The sequence below is a fragment of the Acanthopagrus latus genome, chromosome 20, assembly GCF_904848185.1.
Source record: "Acanthopagrus latus isolate v.2019 chromosome 20, fAcaLat1.1, whole genome shotgun sequence".
In the NCBI taxonomy this organism is placed as follows: domain Eukaryota; kingdom Metazoa; phylum Chordata; class Actinopteri; order Spariformes; family Sparidae; genus Acanthopagrus; species Acanthopagrus latus.
Genome location: NC_051058.1, coordinates 3841128 through 3862879, shown reverse-complemented (window position 1 = coordinate 3862879; position 21752 = coordinate 3841128). Strand labels below are relative to the sequence as shown.

At 42.5% G+C, this 21752-nt stretch overlaps 1 protein-coding gene across 1 annotated transcript; it reads right to left on the bottom strand.

Moving 5' to 3' along the window:
• Nucleotides 1–1878: 1878 nt before the first annotated feature.
• LOC119010132 (nucleoside diphosphate kinase A1-like) lies at nt 1879–7097 on the bottom strand. The gene is made up of 5 exons (XM_037082035.1): nt 6940–7097; nt 4997–5129; nt 2790–2891; nt 2483–2595; nt 1879–2327 (listed from the first exon to the last, which is right to left on the bottom strand). Exons 2-5 carry the CDS (start codon nt 5123–5125, stop codon nt 2213–2215), a joined length of 459 nt encoding a protein of 152 aa, XP_036937930.1. The 5' UTR covers nt 5126–5129; nt 6940–7097; the 3' UTR covers nt 1879–2212.
• Nucleotides 7098–21752: the final 14655 nt, after the last annotated feature.

Below are 21752 nucleotides of genomic sequence, written 5' to 3'. Positions count from 1 at the left end.
TTGCTGCTTTCCTAATTATGTCTCCTTTAACTTTGATCAGTGTTACATTCATTTTAAATGTTTGCACTGCAAACCTACAATGGTAGAAGATACTTCACTACTTCACTGATCTTATGTGTGAGAGCTAGGTACATCTAACTCAAGTGGTGACCAGGTTTGACACACACAGCACACACCCACACCCACACACACACCCCCACACACACACACATGTATATATATATATATATATATATATATATATGTACTTTTTACTCCAGAAGTGGTCACTAAGTTGCAAGTTGCAAGCCAAACTCAAAGTACTTCATTTTATGAGCAATCGTATGGAAAAAAAACACTGATTACCATAATCGGAAAAATGCTGAATATCACATCTGATAATCACCTGACAGTATAATGTAAATACATGTAAATATTTCTAGAATTTACCTTAGCTTGTGATTTTGATACAAGTACATTTAATCTTGATTAATATGCTTTGAGTCCTTTTCTCAAGTATTATTAATGCAGGTGCCTTTCATTTTCACTATAGGAATAATTTAAGACAACAGCTTTACTTTTACCTAACTATATTACTATGTAAATGTGCTACATTGCACAGAGGTTTGGTGCATTTGTTTTTACAAGATGTGGTCACTGAATGTGTTTTGTGTCATGAAAAATATCATGTTGACTTCTGTTGAGATGACTGAAAAGGCTCAAAAAAGTAAAAATACAATTGAAACAATTTTTAGAAATATTTTTAAATTTGTAATCCATTGTTTGTGGTCCACTGATAGGATGGTTAACCCCTGAGGTTCTTTTGACTGTTCATGACTTAAAAAAACATATACATTTTCTATGACAGGGCTGTCTTGACACATGAATAGGGACTGTATTATGTTCATGTTAGTATTTACCAAGGAGCAATAGAAACATCACAAACTGGCCTGGTTCATCATGGCCCAGACAGGAAGGCTCACATCACTGGTACCATCTGCAGAGCATCAGTGAAGTGACTCGTCTGCTGACTACTGAGCAGCTTCGACCCCGACTGTGCAACTCAACATGAATGTTACTTTTGTAACATTATTCTGTATAGTTTGTTTTTTGTGTATCTTGATCGAAACAGTGTTGTTTTTTCCCCCCTTTTAAAAAAATGTATCGCTCATTTCCTTCCAATTGCCAGAGAACCTGTAGTAATGTTGTCTACCAAACAAAAGTGAGCTGTGATTCAAGTGTTAGCTTATGCTCTTATCTTATGGAGAGTGGAACACACTTCATCACAAAACATTCATCAAGTTTAGCTCAATAATGAATTTAATGTAGGTCTTCTGAAAATGTGACCAAATCTCTCTTTTTAATAAAAAGGGGTGCTTTTGAGCAGACCTACTGGTAGCAAAACAAAAAAGGCCCACAGCAAGATATGAGCATTTTACATTTTTCATAAGACAGTTCATTATAGAAAAACATGAACATTTTGTGACAGTGAAAAATGAGTTAAATTTAGAAATAATTGGAACTGAAGGCTGCCATGATACACATGTTCTTTACAAGTTGATGTAAACCTTTTGGTCACGACTGCATGTTTTAATTCAGTGGATAGCTGAACAGCGGAAGATATATTGCTTTTTTTACAGGCTTCTGAGACAAGACATCTGTTGTGAAGCCGCAGCAGTCATCTGGCAGCCGGCTGGCATCTCACCACAAAGCAGGTCTGAAATATAAACCATCTAATCTCAGATTATGGTTCCCCTCAAATCCTGCCCGAGAGTGGATCTGAACCACCACATTAAATATGCTGTTACTAATCCCTCCCATTAGACTCAACAGGTCACCACAGAATCATATGTACATCAGTGCTGTGTGTAATATGACCACAGAATGAAAAGACAGATGGTACTGTGAGCATTTTATTGGAAATCGGATTGCTGGTTAACAAAACTGACGGTCAAAGACATTTGAGTCATTAACTGTACATTCAAGGGATGAATGGAATGTTTCTAAAAAAGGAATGGAGCTTGGAAATTAATCTGGACTATACCTGGACCTCCATGGAGACCAGTTTCAAGTACAGTATGATGATAGAGGGCAGGAGGGGTGTGACGACTGTGGGACAGAGAAGAACTTCATGTGAGTTCTTCTCCCTCTAGGCTACGGGCAAAAAGAAATCTGAGGCAAGAGTTCACTGGTTTTCAACCAGTGGGAGGACTGCTGCAGGACCCAGAGAAGTTTAGTAGAGCCAGCTAAAGGCACAGCTTGTGTAGCTGACCAGCTCATCATCTGTAAACCACAGGGAAATCTCCTTGTTGGCACTTTCCACTGAGTCACTGCCATGGATGATGTTCCTGTGAAAACAAGAGCAAGAGGTGAGGAAAAGAGCAACCGACTGAGAATCCAGACAAAACAACTTCGATAAGTCATAAAGTGTATATGGCCTCCCACTGCCTGCTCAAGTGAATATACATGGCAATTTTTTGTAAAAGTTGTAATTCAAACTCACTTGCTGACATCGATGCAGAAGTCTCCTCTGATGGTTCCGGGCTTAGATTCTGCAGGGTTGGTCTCACCCAGCATCACCCTGCCGGTCTTCACCACACCCTTGCCTTCCCACACCTGGAACACGAGAAATGACAGATTAATCCAGCTGCTCCATTAGAACTTCCTCAGCTAACGCGTTTCCCCAACAGGAAAAGTATGGGCGTCATTTTCCACAACAATTAGGCAGCAGAGCAGGTTTGGTCTCCAGGGTTTAAGCCTTTCTGGTTCAACAAACAGTGTTACATAATCTGTTGTGAGTTGTCCCTTACCATGGCAACCACTGGACCAGAGCTCATGTAGTCAATGAGGGTAGGAAAGAAGGGTCTGCCCTTCAAGTCGGCATAGTGCTTCTCCAGGTGGTCCTGAGAGGCCTGCAGCAGGAGAGAGTGAGACAGATACATCAGCATCATTCCATTCCAGACAATTCAAATTGCTCTACTTGCACAATGAACCCAGGTACATCTATGAATTAAAACTGTTCTATAGTAGATGGCAAGACAAAGTTAAATAGAAGGGAAAAGACAGCACAACATTTCATTCATCATTTGTCATGTACTGGCAAAGACATTTAAAAACCACAAGGTTAAACTTCTAGAAATTTTGTAGTTGATGTACTTATGTCCGTTGCAGTGAAGCTCAAACTAAGGCTATGAAAAACTGCCATGTGCTCATTTGTCTAAATTTTATCCTGCTACAATGCACCACATCCACAGTGACACCCAACACTGCTTAGCCAAGTGCCAGATAATAGTCAACATGATGAAACCATTCGTAAGGCCAGTCTAAAAAAAAACGTTATTATCCCACAGGCGGGAAATTCATGGTGTGGTCAGTTATATTGGACCAACTTGCCACAGTAGAATATTGACTACATAACCAGTGAAGTGAGGAACTTCTTAACTGTCCCCTTTTGTATGCTCTGTGCACTCCAGTGAAGCATCCACATAGACAAGAAAAAAAGGGAACATTTATGTTCCAACAGAGAAAAGCTCTAGACCAAAACCAGAGTTTAAATACAGTCATATAATTTTAAAAATAAAGCAGTGTCTAAAAAATTATTCATTTTAAAAAGTTAAATTGGTGTTATTCAATACATTTTGAAAATAGAAATATATGTGGACAAGTATTAATCTTTCATGTTGACTGATTAATTTTGAGTAGCAATAAGTGAAGTTTCTGCCGCTCACCACCATAACCAAATTCTCAGCCTGTGGCAAACACAGCCCCTGTACAGAAACACTGATGGGACTGCAACGGTTGCTACTGGGCTTCAGGCTCAGTGAGTGGACCTGATCTGCCCATCCACCTCTGGGCTGTACCCATCACACCCGATCAGCCTAGTGCAGATACTGGCCCAATTACCCAGATCAGGCACAGGCCAGATGTGACCAATACACAATACACCGTTTCTTTTGCAAAAATAAGTTATATGCATAGTTGCTTAGTTATATGCATTTGAAAGCTTCAGAAAGCTACAGCAAATCCTGAACCCACATTAGCTTGAAACCAGTTGATCCTAGTGAGGTTCGCACTGTGTAGCTTCTGATGCAGTGTACAGATCAGATGCCTGTGGCCTTTTCTAACTTCAGTGTAAAAAGTCAAACAGGTGACACTATAGAGTCAAGCATTTCAGGCATAATCATAGTTGGTTAAGATATGAAAGCCGTCTCAATGACCTGAACAAGCCTCTGAAGACTCCACCTCAGTGCAAAGTCCTGTTCACAGCTGACACTACAGCCTGACCACATATACACACCTGTCACATGGTTGATACCTCCAAAGACAAGCTTACAGTCACAAAATGAACCACACATCTGGTAACAATGACATCACAACCACTGCAGAAACATCTGCAACACTAGACAAGTGAAGGTCAAAGCATTTAAGTCAAACACTTTAAGATTGATTCTGCTCTGATGGCAGACATCAGAAGTCATTTTATCATTTCAGAACTAGCAGCTCCTCATTCTGTCTCTGGGCAAGCCTCTGTGCTTCTGACTTGGCGCTTATTCCATTTTCACTTCCTCCGGCACTACTGAGCCCAGAGACACCAGATTTAATGTGAGCTATTAGGGTTAATCTCCTTCACCTCAGTTAACTGGAATGGGACATTTTTTGCCCTGCTAAGATGCGCCTCATTTTTTCCGTCCACATCAAGGTCTTGCACAATGCTGGTTCATCATGGCACATGACCTCATGATGGTCTAGCAGGGTCCCCACTCTGTCACAGCTCAGGTATAAGCAGATCAGGAGACCTCGACTCAGTGCTAAATCACTCATGCCATGGTCAGGAATAGACAAGCAGGCTAATCAGCTCACCAGAGGTCTTAACTGTCACTCTGCACACTCACAAGACAGTTAACATGACCACTGACTTATGAAAGCAGCTCACCTCAAGCCCTTTACTTAACAAAAAGTCAATGCATTACAGATAAATGTACAAAAAAAAAAAGAAAGAAAAAAAAAAAGCACTTACTTGCATCATCTTCATGCCCACAAGTTTGAAGCCTTTCACCTCAAACCTCTTGATGATCTCACCAATGATCCCCCTCTGCACACCATCAGGCTTGATGGCAATGAAGGTGCGCTCCTTAAGTTCAGCCATGATTCTGTAAAAGAGGAGAAGGATGATGACAACAACATCACAACCATTTACAATCAACAAGGGGAAAACGCCTGCAGTCACTCACGCCTCTTGTTGGCATTCGGCACGTCCAGTTGTGGGGCCGGCTGCCGAAGGCACCGACCCCATCACACAGCACGGACGACAGGTTGTGTTGACCTAACGGCGTGATCACCTTAACTGGACTACTGTGACTTTGACTGCCAGCCACTCCCACTGAGGAAAGACTTTTATCCTTGCATGGTTCCTAAAGGTGCCCCGAGAGAGACTCAACTGCCACCATTACTATTCACAGCTAATGAATAACTCACAACAAGTCTGCAACAAATTCAACTGGGGCTGCGTAATTAATCAAAACCATAATATGGCCATGTACAGTAACAACCAATGAGGAACAGATTAAAGCCAAAAAAGGCAGAATGTATTTGTATTACAAATGTTAATCTGTTTTTTTTTCCTGCACAGCTCTACTTACATTAACCATGGTGCATTACTGAGGGCAAAAGCCAAATCAAATAATCACTGACTCCGACAAAAGGGCATCTCGAGCTTCCCACAGTGCTTCCACCCCAAAGACTCCCAACATGCATCACGGTGGAGGACATATCAGAACACTTGGGTAACGAACGAAGAAAAACACAAAAAAAAAAACGGCCTAGTGTTTAACCATGCTGCTTCCCGTTTTTGTCCATTTATTGCAGATAGAGGGATTCACATTACATAACCAACTGCATCAGGCCGATGTGAACTACTTTTAGTGATCTTTGCACTTAAAGCACAGTCCAATTTTCTTTAAAATGCTGGCACGTGGCCCATGGGAAAAAAACAAAACAGCCACATAATTAAAACGAACGCGACTGCTTGCTCCGGCCCACACTTCATTTCACTGCCAGTGCCAATTCACGTCTACTTAACCACTCCCTTAGCCAGGGACGGTCTACTTTACAGTTAAAAAACACGTTTAAAATTACCAAATAGTTACATGTATTTAAACACTAGCATCAGCTGCGAATGGATGAATGAGTTCAATGAAATCACGACAGGTCTGACAATACAACAGGCTAGCTGGGCGATAGCCAAGTCCAGTCAAGGCATGTTCCATTAGCCTTGCAGGCACATTTATAAATTCACACCCTGCACAATAATTGCTGAAAAGAGCCACTACGTTAACAGGTGAAGGACGTCTGACAGGTCGTGTAGAGTAGAGGGCAGACGGTCTTCAGTCAGCTCCATCATGGCGGGTGACGTTTGCTCTGCCGGCTGCGGCTGACAGCCAGGGTTCATAAGACCACCATTTAACCTGGACAAGTCAACTCGACCAGAGAGACGAGGGTCACCCCCCCTGCGGAACCACTCGATACCGACACTGCCAACAGCAGTGAGACAGCTAGCCCTGACGTTAATGAATTCCATTACAGAGCCGCACTGGAAGTCTGCGACAGGCCCGGGCCTTCACACACAGCCACATGGTCTTTTGTTCGCGCTGCCGCTGCTGCTGCGGAAGCTCAAGTCCACGTAAGGGAAGATGTCAGGGCGGCGGCGAGGACACCGCTTCACCGAGCCCGGTCGGTGCCTTGACAATATGTCCCCCAGCTTCACTATGAACCGTGTCCCCTTTAATGCCTTAACGAGTTTAAATGCGCTAAAACCCAAGTTACAATACAACTGCTGGAAAACACGACGTCTCCCCCCCAAAAAACCGAACGAACTCGGCTGTGTGAAGAACAGGAGAAACAAGAAGAGTGTTCAAATTCATACGAATGTCACTGAAACGAGGAATAATTGGCGAACTTTACCTTGACAAAGAGGATCCGGTACAGTCTGGGGCAGTGGTTGCTCAGGTGGACGTGGGAGAAGACCTAAGGAGCGTGCGCGGCCGCTATTTATGCGCGAGGGCAGAGACTGCAGCGACGGCAACCAACTGGAACCAAAAAGGAGCAGCTCTCAAACGCGAGACAGTGTGCTGCAGTGCAGAAGCGAAGTGTAGTGTCTCCTTAACAGCCCTGCAAGCTGAGAGAATAAATGGCAGTAGAAAGCACACACACACACACACACACACACACACACACACACACACACACACACACACACACACACACACAAAAGTCACAGGCATCAGCATAATAATAAACACTAACCCTAAGTCGTATGAATCCTAAATGGACAAATCCCAACATGACATGCCACAGGAGGTGTATTCACAAATGTTAATAGCAACTGCATTTCATTCATGGCCCTGCTATTTACAGGTGCGCTGTGTGGTTTTTGGGGGGTATTTTAAGAGAAGAGAATAATCTTCACAGATGGATTTGGGCTGTCCTCATGGGTCAACACAATTTCAAAAAACTAAATAGTGTTTTGGGGCCTTATTCTCCCCCAGAGGTGTCAAATAACTTGTTTTGAGTTTGTGTTATTACCTCAGTAGTGTTATATCCAATCCAAATATTAACTTAGTCTGAATTGTGTGAGTTTTATTTTTTAAACAACATCATCTACCTTAAAATGTTAAGGTTTTTTGTAGTTATTTCTTAATATAAAACATGTGTTTTTCTCTCTCATCATGTTGTACTGGATGGAATCACCTAAAAACAAAGTCAGACTCAAACCGTTTTTTGAGTGTTATTATTCTAAATTGGGAAAAAAAGAGCTTTATTTGACATCTGCTGCAATTACTTCAGACTGATCAGCCTGAAACATTAACACCACTGTTAGGTGAAGTAAATAACACTGATCACCGCTTTATAATACAATGTTTTGCTGACACACCTTGGGTACCATCAAGACATTGCTGTAGACCAAGTACAACTCCCCCGTGGCTACAGCATTGTCCCTCAGCAGGACAATGCACCCTGTCTAAGGAAGAATCTGAACAATCCTGGAGTTTTGATTTATTTGAGGGTTCTGTAACGTGATTTGATTTTGCATCTCTTTGCATCAGGTGGAAGAAACAGAAGCTCATCCACCCATTCTCTCTAAATAAAAATATGTTTCATTTTGAGACTTAAATGAGACACTCTATGTCTTCCTCTTCTTTCTGCGCTTGTTACATAATGGACCAGGATTGACTCGTTCTAGTTGTGATGTCACAAATTGTTCTTATATGTACCAATTCTCCAGGAAGAGCAACAGGCTTTGAAGTCAAATGAGGGCTGGGGCCCAAAAAAGACTTTTCCCCAAAAGTGATAATTTGAGCTGTAAAATTATATCATTTAATCTCTAATCAAATTTGGTGGACGTTAGACTGGAAGTTAGCTTGCTCAATCGTTAGAAGTCCCCACAGTCCCCACACCACAGAAGATTCAGGTAATAACATACTTGGGAAGTAGAGCCATTTTGGCTCCTTGCAGTAGTGAGCAGCTTTCATAGGAATGACAGGAGCTCCGTCTCCAACATGTGGTATGTCTCGTTTCTCATATTTGTCGTTTCCTCACTCCTTGCTTCAGCTGGAAGTTGTTCCTGTCCGCCATCTTACAGGCCATTCCAATTCTCGTATTTGTGCTCAGAGAAGTGAGGATCACGGAGCGACATCCGAGGAGCGATGAGCGAGGACATGGGAGAGCTGACTTTTACAGAAGTCCTTTACCGGCCAACACCTCCTTAGTTATTGATCGCACATCACAACATGAATGAAAACAGATTCAAGTGTATCACCATCAACTTTTACATTTTGTTTGCTTTCTGATTCACCAGCGAGTTGAAATGTGTCAGCCTGACTAGAGTATTACAAAAGGACCACAAACAACTTTCTTATGTATTACAAGCATTTTTCTTTTCATGGTCTCAAGACATGAGGCTGATCATTCCTGAGCGTCAGGGTTCATATGTTACATCATTTCAGTTTTCACTGAAACATTTAGCCTAGAAATAGCTTTCAGTGTACAGACGACACCATAATCATGCTCTGGGTGATCAAATGAAGATTTCAACTGAATACAAAGACAAGTAATGAATAAATATATCAAAACATTCTGCAAGTAGAAATGGGCCCTGTGCCTCTGAGCATACAAGAGTACACAGTATAAATACACAGTACACAGTATAAATACACAGTACACAGTATGAATACAGACTGCAGCTTGTTCTTCATGCGCAGCTGTTTGTTGGCAACACAGAGAAAATCACAGGTGCAGTTTTAACTTTAAAGTTGTGTGTTCCAAAAAAAAATAAGACAAAATAAAATCCATGTTTAACAGAAGCTTCATTTGCACATATAAATGAATAATCAGGATATCAGCAGGTGTATCATATCCTAACATGTCACATCGATTAAACACAGAGATTAAACTATGACGATGAAATAGGAACTGAAGTCGCACAAACCACAAAAGACACAGATGCAGATCCAGCTGTTAGAGTTTCTCCAGAGTTCATACTAGTTGCAGACACATCTCTACATCAACTGAGGAGACTGAGCGAATCAGGCCTTTATGTTCAAATAGCTGCTAAAAAAACAACAAAAAAAAAAACAACAAAAAAACACCACTATGGAAAAGCAACAAGCAGAGGAGATTTGTTTGGGCCAAGAAACACGAGGAATAGATATTAGACCAGTGGAAATGCTTTGCGCATCAGTTCGTAGTTTAATGGCCGACTGATCCAGCTGCGATCAGCTGCAGTCGTCATCAGAAACAGATGCGCTTCATCTGACGCTGCAGAGGAAAAGACCTCTCATTTGTCTTCAGACAAATTTCCTCAGTCCTCTCTCCTCCCATGGTTCCTCTCGTCTCGCCACGAATCCTCGGTGGGTGGGACTCGGGTGCGATGTCCCCTTTCAGCAGATGAACATAAAAATCAAACTCTGCACATCCACAAAGCTGAAAAATCACGGCGAGGCAACACATAGGAGGGGGACTTTAGATTTTGTCTACAAGACCATCAGTGGGAAGACTGGCTATTTCTGAATTGATGTTTTATCACATCACGCCTGAGGAAAGAAGCTGCTCAGTAGTAAAAAAGAATCAGACAAATACTCTTACACAGTGGGTGTGAGAGTCTGCTGCTGACAGAGATGCTCGAGGCTTCCACAGTCTGCTGCAGGGGCTGAGAGGTGCTGTCCATGATTGACGTCAGCTTGGCTAAAATCTTCCTCTCACCCTCCATCTCAATGGAGTCCAGCAGACAGTCCAGGACAGCGCTGGCCCTCCTGACCAGTTTATTCAGTCTCTTCCTGTCTCTGTTGTGCTGCTGCCTTCCCAGCAGACCACTGCGTAAAGGAGCGCTGATGCCACCCCACTGTCATATACTGTTCGAAGTAAAGCTCTCTGCGCCCCAAAGGACCTCAGTCTCTTCAGCAGATGGAGGCGACTTTGGCCCGTCTTGTACAGGGAGTCCGTGTTGTCAGTCCAGTATTTTCCGACCGTCTCTATGTCCAAACCCTGTATTTTACTGATATAGCAAGTGGTCCCACCCTAATTCCGGGACAGTAAGCGAACTGAAGGAGGTCCAGCATGGTGCGCACCTGGGGACGGACGGTGACAGGGTCTTCCACAGGACAGGGACTTTCTCCAGAGTCAGGCTCAGGTTGAAGATGTGCGTGACCACCCCGCAGAGCTTAATCTTACATAACCTCCTTCATGTTATTTTGACCAGAGCAAAGACCATGTGACCCATCGGAAACACACGTAAAGATAAATAGAAAATATCCATCCTAAATTTCCTGAAATTAGTACAAAGGCTATCTGGAGAATTTTAATCCCTGCTTGTCTAAAACTTTGCAAATTAGCCTACTAAACTGCTTTGATATTCAAAGTACCCTATGCTGAGCAATGTGAAGAAAACAAAAGCATGTTGGATAACGTTCAAGTAAGATTGTGATTTGGGTAAAATGTCCTTATGTTCTTAAAAATCTTATGTCTCAAGTAGCTGCTGACTTTTTCTTGATCGAAACAGACCATAATCTTTCCCTAATCTTTAAAAAGTGCTGCCAGCACCTAAAGAGAACCATAAAAGGTTGAATGATGCGGAGGTCACCGCAAGTGTACTGTGTGTTGCAAGACAGCCTCTTCTGGTGGAAAACAAATGAAACATGTTATCAGTCAATAAATTACTGACACATTTGGTACTGACATTTTTGCATCTTGCCTGGTATGCTGTGATAGCTTTTTCTCAATGTCTTAATAGAAAACGAAGCTCTGTCGAAATCACACTTACACAAAATGTGTCTGCAATAGCAAAGTAGTTGCATAGAAGAGTAATGTCTCGGAGACAAGGCTGCAGCCTGCAGGTCACACCTTTGTGTTTTGAATGACAATTTTGAATGAATGATCAACATTGTACTTTATTCTGACGTGGTTCCTCAACACGTAACGCAAGTCGTCAGAACCTTTCATCTTGAAAGTAGTCACAGTTTAAGATTGTAAACTATAAAGACATACTTTATACATAACTGTTTGTACAGTTTGGTGAGTACTTCACCTTTCTGTTTATAGTTGGTCATCATACCGAACCTCCTGGCAACTGTAACATAAAAGCTACATACTAATAGCACATAAGAAGATAATACCTATGTGGTTTGCACACATGAATAAATGCATGTACACATGCGCTTTACTTACACTCTCATATACGCTGGCTTGCGGAAGCTTTGAAGAGGACTTAATAAATCTGCAGCCCCGCGGCTTTTACGGTATGAGCTTACATCGTGGTCATAAAGTCACTGGGCATTGCATAACATTAATAGAAATAACCTTAATGCGGCCTGGGATATTGAAGCCATAAAGAACTGTATCTCTTACCTAGAGCCCCAGTATCCCCACCTCGCTCACTTCACTCAGTGTAAATGGATGGAATTTTCCTGAGCCTGACTTCCCCCAGCAGTATAAAAATATTAGGTATGTCGGCCCAAACCAAATCTCCCCCTCTGCGATGGAATCTACTTTGAAACATTACGTTTTCACCCCGTGCTTCATTGGCTGGCTGCCGGTGGCTTTCATGAATACTGAGGCGGCAGCAGTGAGTGAGACCCACGGAGGAAGTGTGTCCTCCACACTGCTGCCTGTGATTAACTCGGATTATTAGATCGGCGGAAGACAAATTGTGGAGTCACACACACACACACACACACACACACACACACACACACACACACACACACACACACACACACACCTATATACTTTGACACATACTCCCACCATCTATCACCTGTGCTTTCATCTCTTCCTCCACCTCCTCCTCTTCTTGGCTATTGCTATTTTCCTGTTTCCTCTTCTGTCTTTTCCTGTTTCCTCTGTTTGCTCTCCTCAATTGTTTCCTTTTCCTTTTACTCCTCTGATCTCCAGGAGAGGTCATGTTGCTCCTTTTCTTTCCATTTCAGGTGAGCATGAGCGGTGGTGGTCGATGTGTGAGTGGCGTGGAGTTTTGAATGGTTTGTTGTCCCTGTTTTTCAGATTTTCACCTGTGTTGTTCACCTGTCCTCACTGCGTGGCCAGGTTAGCTTTCTTGAAACTTTTGCTCAGTGTTAGTCGAGCGATCAGTGGTTTTGTCTGGTGGATTTGCGGGAGGGATGGCGTCCGCTGGGATCCCACCTGTGTCTATCTGGCAGGGAGTGAGGATAGTCCTTCCAGATAATAATGTTACTGTGGAGGGTGGTTTGCAGCTTTGGCCCAACTCCTCAGCCCAAGAAAGTCACTAATCAGCTCCAAGCTATAGGGCACCTGTGTGCCATTGTTCTACCTCTGCTTCCTGCTCTGTCTCTGCTGTGGCTGGCAGTGTCGGTGTCCATGTGAGGAAACCTGTTTGCCCTTACCAGAGTATTTTTTGTGTTGGTGCATGAGGGATGAGTAGGCTTAGCACTGAAATGTATTTTAATGTGCAGTGAGCTAATTTCCCCCCCCTTTTCACTTTTCCCCCAGGTTCACCTGCACCATTACACTGCTGTTTTGTCCAGATTTACCATCCTGCAATTGTCTTGCCTTTTAGTTTTGTGTTTGAGGCCAACTGGGTTACCTTGACTTTACTTAGTTGTTTGCTACCTTGATTATTTGAATAGTTGTTGTAAACCCTTTTTCTTTTAGCTATTTTATAAGCAGAGTGCCATGTATTGCTGGGAGGCCATGCACCTGTGGTGAGGTCCCTTCGCTTCTTGTATGTAAATGAACACACAGGTATACACACTACTGACTGCACCGTTTGCTGTGAGGTGTGCTGTGCTGCACTGAAGGTGAGTAGTGGTAGCACCCCTGGACACTGCCTCTGTGTAGTCTGCACATCAGCCTCAGCTGTAGTTTTTTCTTTTTTGTTGTGGTGGGACTGAATTTTAATGCAAATGCACTGAATCTCAATATTTCATTTTGAGGCCTTTTTAAAAGTATTTGTAATAAAGAAATTTCTATCACCTAACTGATTTTAAGAATTGTCATTTGCTCAAAAAACCCCTTTTACCCTCAGCAGCTCCAACCCCTGTCTGTTCATATTGATGATTTTGTTTAAAATAAAACCTTTAATTCACTTTAATATCCACGTCTCTGCCTGTCAGTAACGAGCCTTTGTGTCCTTTTTATTTCCCCCTATTTCCACCCAGTGTTCATACTCGGCAAAGACATGGGGCACATGGCATATCTCCAAATGTCAGTAGTAAAGCTGATTGCCTGCACATTTATCAGCCATCACGTTCTCTCCGGGGTGCACCGTTAAAATCTGGCATCCTTCTGAGAATCGTGATGTCTGTAACTACAGGCCATTTCTGTTTGGACTTCTAGTCTCCACCTCTGGGTGTCCAGTGGGTGCGATAAATTGAACTTTTTGAAGTTCATCGGTCCACTCAGCCATGTTCCATATTGTTTCTACTGTATTCACTGAAGGTTGTACAACATGTATGCACTGGTCTTACTATGAACACTGTTATGAATTCATATTTTTTTAATGTTGTGTGTTATTCAACAACAAATATGTAGCCCATGTAGTATAACAATGAAAACTGATGTCGCATTCTTTCTCCTCTTCCCCTTTACTGGCAGTGACGTAGCGAACTTACTTCAGATGCCTTTTTGTACACAGCCCTGCTTGAAGCGCCGACCTTCACATGCTTGGCAGGTTTAAAAAATATTATGGGGTGGAGCATCAGGAGGTTGCTTGCAGTGCACCCTGGTACATGTAGGCAGGCTGTGCAAGCAGAAAAAACTCCAAAAGGATTTTTTTTCATGCATACCAATTTTGGAGGTGGGTGCCATTGCAATTTTCCAGGCCACTACCACTTAAATGGTCAATCTAGGGAACACGATATAATCATTCCACATCTTCATTACAGTTCTTTGACATACAATGACCACAGCTGTCCATCACAGTGCTACTGTGGTGCTTGATTATGTCTGCATCCCAGAGAGCATCAGGTCACCTGGCACACAGGGACAAGTCCAGGTAGACTGCTGCATCTATTTATAATTTGTAAGGTGAAAATACATGAAAATGTGAAAAAGTAAAGGAGGAGCTGAAAAGCTTCGAGAGGAGAGGAAGCAGGCATTAAATTTCCAAAGTACAAAAAAAAAAATCCACCAACTGTTTGGCCATCATGATCCTAAAGTGGCACACAATGTTGATTTGAAGGAGCGCATGAAGCACAAGATTGACTTTCAATTAATTATAGGCTTTAGCAGCTATTTATTCGCTGAGCTTACCAAACGCCCCCACTCACAGACAAGTTGGTTTCAGCCTATTATTTAATGCATACTGATGTGTTTTGTAAGTCTCCTTTTCCGTGCCCAATGAAATGTGTCCTGGAACACATATATATACTTCCCAAATGTTTCCATTCCAAAACCCCGACTTGACCTTCAGAATCGCCTGTCAAATTTAAGACGAGCAACCAGCAAGTACTATGGTGCTGAAGTCAGTGGGCAGCGCCACGTTCTTCACAGTCTGTAGTATTTATGTTTTCAAAAAAGGCTGTGTATGATAAATCCAAATAATGCAATGATCTTGTTGAAAAAATCTGCAGGGTTGTCTCAATGCCCCTAATGCCCACATTTGTTGTTCATAAAAAAAAACTAACTTTAATCCAATACAACTACCTTGGATGGGCCACATTTTGATGGGTGTGATGTTTAAGGCTTACTTTGTATCCTGTGATCTGTTTTTCTTGTTTCTTTCTTTCTGTTTTCAAAAAACAAAACAAAAACAACAACTTTGCTGTTTGATGGGGACAGCTCACATTTTTGGCACTGTAAGTGTTAATAAGTATATTCTCATTTATATCATATTTTAATCAAAGAATGACTGGAGCACACTTAAAATATTCTTTTTGAAAGGACACATTTTGTCATCTTTTTGAGTTGAACTGAACCTAATGTATCTGAGATTGTGGTTGTTAGATAGGCAAACAGTTCTCCAAATGAGAGACACAGGCTAGCATAACTGCTACAACCATGTGGAAACATCTATTATTTAGTTTGCTAGCTCGATGCTAACACATAATGGGAATCACCATGTGTAATGTGCTAAGTAGTGATAGTGATCGTGATAATTTTATCTTAACAAATGTGCTCATCATTAACATGAAACAACATGTGCAAAACAACTTTCTCTTTCGAGACACCACACACTGGGGATTTTATCGCCGCACCTAACTACATTTACCATAAGCACCGGAACACAACCACAAAACGTGGTGAATTTCTCCTTTAACGGATCTAAACAGGAAGTAGCAGGGTTCCGTTTCTAAATAACATGGTGTCGGATCGCTGCACAGACTCGTGTACTCACTGATACTGACAGCTGCATTTTCGGCAGTATCTGTTTCCCATGCTGGCATCAGTATCCCAAACACTCTATCTCTATCAGGCTGATCAACAAAATTGTGAAGGAAGTCTGTGAAGGGATCCCTCCTCTGTGGCTCTTTCTGGGGTTTCTTCCATCAACTTTTTTCCCCCCTTGTTAAAAGTTTTTTTTTTTTCCCACAACATGGCAAGTTTTTTTCACCGTACAGATAGTAAAGCACATTGAGGCAATGGGATTGTGGGCTATATAAATAAAATTGATTTGATTTGATTTGTCCTTATTTCCCCGTGCAGTGAAAAGTGCAAGTACAGTTTCCCCTCAGCTCCCGCCCCCCCCAGCTGTGGGGGGTGGACAGAGAGGGAGGAGGTCAGCTGCTATCTTGTGCAACTCCTCACCTTGAACTCTGCGTCAAGAACCTAAACATGCAGTCTCTGGCAGGGATGGAGGAATCAAGACGGACTGAGTTTTTTTTTGCCCAGACATTTTCCCGAAAGGCAGCTGGCGCTCCCTGTACAAGCAGACCTCCAGTGGAGGATTGTGCGTGGGGCAGTAGCTGCAAACAGATACGGAGTGCACCTTGATCCGAAGCTGAGGGAGGAATGTGTCCTCTGTTCACAGAGACCATGGCGCATTTATTTCTTCAGCGTCCTCGTCTGTCGACACTGTTAAACACACTGTGTCAAGAAGAAGACTGTCCACTCGCTCTCTTGAACTTTCTATCTGGTTCTGCAAACATGCAGAAACCAGGCTCCATCCGTGGGCAGCATCGAGCCAGTGCCGCTTCCGCAGGGACTGCTGAAGGCCAACTTCGGTTGGAAAATGCTTATTATCTAATGATGTGCTGTCGGTGAGGCCTCTGCGTCGCTGCTGCTGCTACTGCTGCTGCTGTTGTTGTGGTTTGTCGACACCCTGAGGCTGGTGAAAGGCGGATTTTGTTCGCTCCTTGAAGTGGTTGAATAAAGGGACTTGAAAAACCTCTCCTCTCCTCCTCCTGTTCCCTTTTCTTCTCCTCTCCTCCACACCCTTCCTCGCCTCCTGCACCTCCAGTAGCGGATGCTGTTAGAAAACAAATGGAGGTTTAATCCCTTGGCCTAATCTCCTGCGTTCTACTCCCAGTCCTATTTTTACCAGGGCTTAAGGCCAGGATTAAACCGTCTTTTTTTCTCTCTCTCTCTCTCTCTCTCTCTCTCTCTCAGTGTGTAATTCGGGAGGATGAAACTATTGACGTTTAAAGTGCTGTTCACACCACTCATGAAAGCTTGCTAGCCAGGCATATGTATGTGTGTGTGTGTGTTTGTGGAGTGTTTGTGCCTCTGTTGCTGTCTACGAAGGCCTCCTAGGGTGCAGGCGCGGCGAGCTGAGGATGCTGCTTAATTGGCTTCGTCTCAGTGTTTTGTGATTTACTCTTTCTTGTGCTTAATACAGAGGGCAGGGCACATCGCTCGCAGAAGACGCGGAGCGGGAGCTGTTTGTGCCGTAATGGATTGTAATACAGAGTCATTATTTTGCTTTTAGCGGCAGCTCTCTCCGAGCTCAGGCGAGAGAGAGGGTGAGGCTGTTTGCCGAATTGCCCTGGATGCAAAATGGTGTTGACAGAGATTTCTCGCGGGCGAAAAAAAAAAAAAAAAAAAAATGGCTGGTTTGTTGCCTCAAATTGCTCCAACGCAGCGGCAGATGACTGATTTCAGGTGTCCTATTGGAGGTTTTTCAGTGGCAGGCAGCCAGTGTTCCCTCCAAATATTCCCTGCGACCTGAAGATGGGTGTCTAGATGAGGCTGCACCCGCACACACACACACACACACACAGGTGAGCACACACCTGTCAGCGCCTAAACACACTTCTCCACACCTGCCAGCTTTATCTATCACTCCGTGGCTCAGGGTGCAGAGTTACTCCAGCTCGCAAGGTTCTCTGACAGAGATAAAAAAAAAAAAAAAGAAAAAGTGTCATTTTAACTGGCTTCACATTTATGAAGCCTGTAGATCTCTGCAGCCTCCACCTGCCCACTGGGGATTGTTATACAGCTGAGAATCATTGCTGTAATATAACACGCATTGTTTTGGGACTGAGGTTATGATGAGCCCAGGCTGCCACGGTCCATCGCCTCTGACTGTGCTCCCCGCCTAAGCAGTGCCGTCTGGGTCCAAACGGACTTTTGAAACTGTTTCATGAATTCATAATTTTCGTGTCATTTAAAATGGTTTTTGCTGCATTTTTGCTCTGTAACTATTTTTTTCAAAGCTGCCTCGCCTGACCTCGTGTTGACAAGAGTTCTGTTACATCTCCGTACTCCTGCACTTGTGGTTCAAAGCACGACGCAATCATCAAAATAGACGCTGGCAATGAATCTGCCTACTAAGGATGTTAATACTGTCTAACTGTGGTTACTGGCTTGGCGGTATTCTTACCTGTGACTCCACCATCATCACCTCCACCTTCTGATATGAAAGTCAGGACATAAAAAACATGCATTGTGAATATAATAGGGGTGTCACAATTCACCAATATGAACCTGAAATCAGTTTTACAGTAAAAGATATGACTTCACTGATACGCAGACCTCTTTGGTTGATCTAAATGTACTGCGAACCGGCTGATGGCCTGATTTTAAAGTTATGAATCGGCCGGGTGAAGCTGCTACGCTGCTACTTCCTCGCGGTGTCTCTAAACTCTCGTAAAAAAAATGTAAAGACCCTTGCAAAATGAGCCCCAGTAACATAATCGTCGTCAGCCTCATTCATTTAGGGTTAGGTTGGTGAGCCAGGAGCTTCACTCTACTGAATCGCCCAGCCACCGGCCTGCAAGACTCTCCCCAGCTCCTGTGTGAGCCATCGGCCAGAGTCAGAGACTGTTTCTGAGGTCGCTCAGGCTTCCCAGTCTCCTCTCTGGGGGAACCCACCTGGCCTGCAGCTCCTTCCATGTTTCTAGTGTTATTCCATTCATTTCCCCTGCCTGTGATTCTCTGCCTCACTCCACCTGCACCGTATCCCCTCATGTATTTAGTTTATATCTAATCTCAGTCTTTTGTTCAGTCATTGTCGAGTCACCCTGCTCTGTTCCTATGATCCAGCGCCTCTGTTTCCCTGATGTGCCTCTGTGTTTGGCTGTTCCTTACGTTGCTGTGATCCTAAATTCAACCTCACGCATTGCACTTCCTGCCTGCCCTCTTATTTTTCGTCCATCTTCCTCTCCGCTCCAGAAAAAAAAAAATTGCCATTGCAAATGAGTTTCATGCATGCAGGATTTTTTTTTAATGGATATGAGATCTGAGGTAGTTCAACCATAATTTTTGTGTCTTTGGGACTTGTTTCATTTGATGGATTTCAAGAGATGTGAAAATTTCTATTGCTTTATTAGAACTGTTTATTGTTGTATCTTAAGATTTAGCTTGCAACGGCATGGAGCGCAGGAACCTGATGCGATTGCCAGAAATAAAAGCACTGATCGAATATTCTTAAGATTGTGTTATCTCGGACCTTATTTTATTAGGTTACCCTTTTTAAACAAGCTATGGCAGAGGTGCGTTGAGGGTGAACTCCATTTTGCCAGTTAAACCACACCTCATTTTAGGACCAACACGCCCAGAGGTGTGGGTGGGTGTTAGGTGAAAAATGTCAGACCTGTCAGTCGGAAACTAGCAATGCCACTGTCCAGGTGTAAGATCGAGCCCATTGACTTTGAGATGTGGGAACCAGAAGTCCAAATTGAAGCACTCTATCAGCAGAATACATCATGACATTGTCTATTTATACAAACCAATTGTATCGTTTGCATTAACAGTTATTAATTTTATGTTGTGACAGCACTGTGCCTATTGTCTTGTGGAATTTGGCACACAAAACCATTCGGTTAGGATTTTGTTCTGGCTTAAATTAGTCAGTTTTGTTGCCATGACCAGAAACGATCCCAAATAGTTGCTCAAATGATTTGATATTTGATATTTTAAAATCAAATTAACAGAGCTGTCACGACACCATGAATAATCCTCCTCCAGGTGAGAAAGTTAGCTCATACAAATGTAATCTGAACGTAATATGATACGTATTGTAGAAATGTTGCTATGTATGAAACATATTCATGTTTAGTAGAAATGCCAACATTTCATTCTGATGACTGGATTGTATCTTAAAACCATTTTTTGACCCTCAAACCTCCAGGGCAGGGATTACTGTTGTAAGATGTTCTGTTCTTCTTTATTAGTTCTAACTATATCTCATCACCCTTGTTGCTGCAACAATACAATTTCCCACTGGGATCATCAAGCTTGGTTTGAGATGAAATGTAGTGTACGTTCAGTTCGGTATGATGGGACTCTGGAGTGTTTCCTGCATTCACTTTCCATTTGAACTCGAATTTCAAAAGTTAATTAATGAAAAATATTTATCTCCTGTTCTATCATAATCTTCATTTACGTGGCTTTGCCACTTGACTCTTGACTATCCATTCATTTTGTTCTGCCCGTCTCTTATCTGATCAGCTGAAAATGGGTTACCCAGTCCAATAAATCCAAAAGTTGCCTCTCTGACATACCAACACAGCAGCCAGTCGCCATCTGCTTTATCTGTCAGTCCATTTAGCTGCACGACTGCTCCTCGCTCCTGATGATAACACCAACAATCACAGTCTCAAGGCTTCCTCTGGTAGCACAGTGCTAACAGACAGCGGCATTGTGCTGCTGAAGGATTGTGGGGACGGTCAGGCAATCTTGACCAACAAATAGACCCAACTGGAAAAAGAGATCCCACTGTATGTGTCTGATATCATTAATGCTTTATCTCTGTAAACTGATGTCTTCATGGACAGTTTGCTGAATGTCAGAGGATCAAATGGCATTTTTATCCAAACTGACTGTGGATTCACATTCACAGATAGATGATGTTTATGATTTATGTTTCATGATTTATCTTATTTATAGTAATTAATATACACATCATTCACACTAGCACTAACCCAGAAATATATATACTTGGACACACATACAATATACCGTATTTGTAACATTCTGCAAGTAATGAGTTTGGAGGGAGCACTGGTTTGAAATTGCTACTTTATTTCAGAATAATTATTCTTCGCACAGGACCATTTCTGGTCGCATGAAATCAAGAGGGGAAAGTGGAACATTTAAAATAAACTGGAGCGAACTAACAAGAGGAGAAAGATCTCATTGACTGATTTTTTAAACGACTAAACAAACAAAATAAACAACCTCTCTTTGTTATCATGACTGAAAAAAGCTGAACAAACAAGCTGACATTGACTGACTGCTGTTTCACTTTGTTTATATGTGGCGGACCCCGCCACGTTTCTCAATATTGCAAATATTATGATTCTGAATTACATAGTGCACCTTTAAAGGAAGATTAGAAAAAATGACTTTTTATCTTAAATGTATCATAACGTAGATTTTTAAGTCTCATGCCCGACTCATCAAAAACACTCACAGAACTACTGGTTGAGTCAGCCGCCACCCCAAGTGTCAGTATTTGATGACTTGCCATGAAATGTAACAATGCACCAATCAATCCAGGGAAGAGGAACCCTGCTAACGAGTGGGTGGAAACAATGCAATTTTCAGAATTATTAAAAGAAAGCATTACAGATGTTTGATGGGGAAGGAAATGCATTCAGTTCGAAAATATAAAGTCAAGCTCTTCTATTTTCCATTTAAGTTTAGGAGTTTAAATTTCACTGTTCATTTAAAAATCAACATTTCACCATACAATATGTCATTTTGATATCCATTTCCTTTTTCAGTTCCCATTTTCATTTAAATGTAAACCCCAAAACCCCTATAATTTTGTACAACTGTCACACCGCGGTGAGGTTGTCTTGTCTTGGGATTTGTCTCGTGAATTTCATGTTTTATTTTGAAAAGTAACTCTCCTCTCGTTTCAG

Excerpts from the sequence above, each read along its gene's own strand:
- LOC119010132 (XM_037082035.1), bottom strand. The coding sequence starts at position 5,125 with ATGGCTGAACTTAAGGAGCGCACCTTCATTGCCATCAAGCCTGATGGT. Across the intron at positions 2,596-2,789 it reads CTGGTCCAGTGGTTGCCATG|GTGTGGGAAGGCAAGGGTGT; the intron begins GTAAGGGACAAC and ends CTCGTGTTCCAG. Across the intron at positions 2,328-2,482 it reads TTCTGCATCGATGTCAGCAA|GAACATCATCCATGGCAGTG; the intron begins GTGAGTTTGAAT and ends TTGTTTTCACAG.